Source organism: Loa loa (assembly GCF_000183805.2).
Source record: "Loa loa unplaced genomic scaffold supercont3.124, whole genome shotgun sequence".
Classification (NCBI taxonomy): domain Eukaryota; kingdom Metazoa; phylum Nematoda; class Chromadorea; order Rhabditida; family Onchocercidae; genus Loa; species Loa loa.
Genome location: NW_018108304.1, coordinates 74330 through 78477, shown reverse-complemented (window position 1 = coordinate 78477; position 4148 = coordinate 74330). Strand labels below are relative to the sequence as shown.

Genomic DNA, 4148 nt, shown 5'->3' with positions numbered 1-4148 from the left:
TCTATTTAGTAAAGCTTTTATTTTTTTTTTTTTTTTGCAGTTGTTTATCCGTTTATGGTAAATAATGTGGAATACAAAATTGATGAAGCTAATGACTATTCTTTTTTCATTTCTAATAATATTCTCTGGATATGGTATCCAATGTGAACTTATTCGTCAATGTACTTGTGATGAAATACGGCATTGTCGTGAACGGATGTTAAGCCTCGTAAAGCCATGTGCTGATAAATGTCAGGTAGAATTAATAACTTTAGATAGGATAGTGTAGAATACATAGAAGTTATAGCTTTGAAAATTGTCACTATTTAAAATCATGATAGTTATTAATGCGACAAACATAGATTAGTTGTTAATTTAATTTTATTCATATCACCAAATCAATATGCTCAATCTTGCTACAGTACGCATGTTTTTAAACATACACTAATGCAATTCCTTATTTATGAATTAATATCATATTATAGCGATATGCAAATAAGGTGGAAGCAAACTATGAGATGTTGAAAAATTGTTTTCTGCAAAATGAGGAGAAATTATCGCAAACAATCAATTGTACACAGAATATTTTCCATAATGCGTATTATTTTAAATTTTTTTTTTTAAATTAAATTTTTACTACACTTTATAATTTAAAAAGCAAAAAAACTATATGAAAATTCTGAAATGTCCCATGACGATGATGACATAGAAGAAAATTAATGATGTAAAATAGTTTGTAGATGTGCAACAAAACCAGGATACTATGTTCAAAAGATATACTTCGAATCATTAGAAATTGCGGGACTTGCTGAAATTAATCGAGTGCTTGGAGGTATAATTTCAAAATTACATCATTTTTCTCCAATTTTAATCTTGTCATCATTTAAAATTCCGTCAAATTGTCGCATGTTCTAAATTTTTATTTCCAATAATAAATCCATTATTAAACTTGTCTCTATAGTAGATTTTAGATTATATTATAATCAATTACTTAAAAAAAAAAAACATATCAATAGATTAATTTAATGAATAATTTTAGATTATGCGCGAACCATACAACCATTAATAGCAATTGGACGACGTTTCTTGAGATGTGCAAGAGATTGCATTGATCGATCAAGTAAATATTGCTATGATCATCTCAAGTTTGTTTTACTCATAAATATTTAAATTATTGACAGATTTTTAATTTGTAAATGGAAAAATTAATTAAATAACAATTGGTGATAATTTTCAAAATAGAATACAACATCTAATTCATTGCTTTTTTTTCTCTTTCTCTTTCTCTCTCTCTCAAAAGAAACCTTCAGAAATATTTTTTATCAATTTTACTTGTTCGTATTTCTTAAATTTAAATTCAAGATGTGGCCTTAATTTACCATCTAATTCGGAAATAATACAAAAGAGTAAGCATTGTGCAATCATTAATGGTTTTGATAATATTGCCATACAACAGATATGCTTCTGTGCTGCATCTGCTGGTATCAGGTACATTTTACTTCTTATTGATAATCAATTTACATTTGTAATTTTCAATCATGTAATCAAACTATGATAATTATTAAAAATAAGGCTTCCTTTTTTTTTTATGTTATAATACTATTCCAAATAATTAACCAATAATTGAAAGTTTTAATTAAAATTTATTTTTAAATTAGTAGAATTTATTATTTTTGAATTATATGACCCGCATTACAAATAAAAAAAAAAAATCAAAATGGTCAATGGTCAAGAAAAGTTTGAGAATCATTAATTTAAATCAATAATCCTGATAGAGTTTTGCTTTTCAGAGATCTGAAAGATGTTTGTCCACGTTTACAAATTTTATAAACTAAAACAATGACAGATGACATTTAATGAAGGGAGAACTTGCTGTTACTTTGATTATAGATTCTTTTTATATTCATGCTCTAATTAATCTTAATTAATAAATGTTACACTTTTTTACTAGTTCAACAAAGAAAAAAAGAAAGAAAGAAATATTTCATTGGGGTCCAAATTGCTAAAGACTTATCTTTTCCTCCAAATGCCATCATACAAAAAACTGTCACCGCTTAACTGTCACACATTCAAAATTTTCTGAATATGTAGGAAAGAAACAAAAAAAAAAAACATCCCATTGCCTTGTAGAAGAAAAGATATGAAATATCTCAAAACCATATCATTCTTGGATCGAATGATGCCAAATGTGGGATTTTCTAAAAGAAAAGAAATGAATGGAATAATTCAGCGACGAAGCTCGCCTGAATTGGTATTTTCCAGAAGGTGAGATCAATTTGCGCTGCGGCGCTGTGGTGCCAATTTCTAAAAGTGAGCTGTCATGAATGCTAGCGTGCAATTCATTCATTCCAGGATATAATGGCAATGTTGATCGTGACTTACCTCTTCCTTTTCCATAGCTTCTATAAAAACGACTGCTTTTTTTTCCGGATTTCCGAATCCGGTTCTATTTCAGAAATATCCTTTATCTTCATTTCTAATTTTAAATTTCACTCATTTCCATATAGAGAAAGGTAAACTTGATGGATTCCTTCGTACATCCCATTTTTATCCTCATATGATTTACTTTCAACTTTCAACCCTTAGCTTCATCCCTTTCAATGACCAACTGACCTCTCAAAAATATTCGATCCATTTTCAAAGCATTACAATTGGGAACATGTAAAAGAATGGTTAATTCAAATGACACTGATGATAATTGATGACAAACAAGTTATTTGGAAGCAATACCCACAATTAATTCCCTCTCCCTTCTCCTCATTTCTCTTTAATCCTAAAATGTGAAATGTTTAAAGTACAAGATAAACTCTCTCTTGTGTTATTTTCACGCAGACATTAGCACACACACATACACACACACACACACACACATACATACACACACACACATGCACACACACACACAAATATACACACATACACATACATACATACATACATACACATAAGCACGAGGAATGTTGGGTGTGCTGCCATTTTATTATGGCTCATCGAAACGATCAATTTTTCGATAGGATTCCAACAAGGGTTATTGCTATTTATTATTGGTTAAGAAAATATAAGAAGAGTTAAGTGGAAAAGGAGAATGGTTTAGAAGTGAAATTAATTTATATTGAAAGGTTAGAATTTAGTAAAGTTTAACTTGTGGTATATCTTTTGAAATGATTCGAGGATAGTTATCAATAGCTTGCTAATTTGTAATATCCATTCAATAAGTATGAAATGATATTAAATTAAATTTAATTTAGAATTCAGGGAAAGAGGAGAATTTCAATCGATTATTTCATATCATTTCATAAAGGCAACAACTATTTTGCAAAATAGAAAAACAAGAAATGAGACAGGACAGTATCACCAGATGATTCACTACCATATCGATTATTTGTTATTTTAAATGTACACATTTATCTTTCCTTAGCATTCTGAAGATTGATTTTTTGCTATAAAATTTTTTTCTTTTATCATTTATTTGTAAAATTTACCTTATCATCTGATGATCGAGAAGGATGAATCAAGATTAATTCATTCTTCATCCGATGATTGGGAAGGGTGAATCAAGATCAATTCATTCTTCATCCGATGATCGGGAAGGGTGAATCAAGATCAACTCATTCTTCATCCGATGATCGGGAAGGGACAATCAAGATTAACTCATTCTTCATCCGATGATCGGGAAGGGACAATCACGATCAATTAATTCTTCATCTGATGATCGGGAAGGGTGAATCAAGATCAATTCATTTTTCATCTGTTGGTCGGGAAGGGTGAATCAAGATCAATTCATTCTTCATCTGATGATCGACGAGAAGGGAGAATCAAGATCAATTCCTTCTTCCTTTCATTCTATGCAATCCAATTCTTTATTGTAAATCTACGAGTTTTCGTTCTATTTGAGTGCAAGAAAATTGAATGATATAAGAAATTTTCGTCTGTTTAAAGGTGAGGAATCTGAAGCAATGGCAGATTGGATGTCCGAATTGCCAGTTGCTGCCCGGGATAAACCAATTATGACACTTGCTATTCCAGGTTTTTCAGTTGCTTTTGTAATCATTGTTTCGGTTCAACTTAATCACCTTATATAAATTGTTTAATTAATCAATAATTGGGGCAAATACATCTTGAAAAGGGGAAAGGTTTGATTCTCAATCAACTGTTACTAATGTATTTAC

The 4148-nt window shown here is 29.8% G+C and overlaps 2 protein-coding genes across 2 annotated transcripts in view; both read left to right on the top strand.

Annotated features, from left to right (window-relative positions):
- Nucleotides 1–91: 91 nt before the first annotated feature.
- Nucleotides 92–2303, top strand: LOAG_13186 (hypothetical protein; the record flags this gene model as incomplete). The annotated part of the gene is made up of 6 exons (XM_020448656.1): nucleotides 92–235; nucleotides 465–577; nucleotides 720–811; nucleotides 1019–1124; nucleotides 1342–1467; nucleotides 2210–2303. 6 exons carry the CDS (start codon nucleotides 92–94, stop codon nucleotides 2301–2303), a joined length of 675 nt encoding a protein of 224 aa, XP_020301219.1.
- Nucleotides 2304–3912: 1609 nt separating this feature from the next.
- The window catches only part of LOAG_14342 (phosphatidylinositol-specific phospholipase C), a 4556-nt gene continuing 4320 nt past the window's right edge, over nucleotides 3913–4148 (top strand). Inside the window, exon 1 of the mRNA XM_020448797.1 lies at nucleotides 3913–4005. Within this exon, the coding sequence (XP_020301085.1) occupies nucleotides 3936–4005 (70 nt within the window). The 5' untranslated portion in view covers nucleotides 3913–3935. The remainder of the gene's footprint in view (nucleotides 4006–4148) is intronic.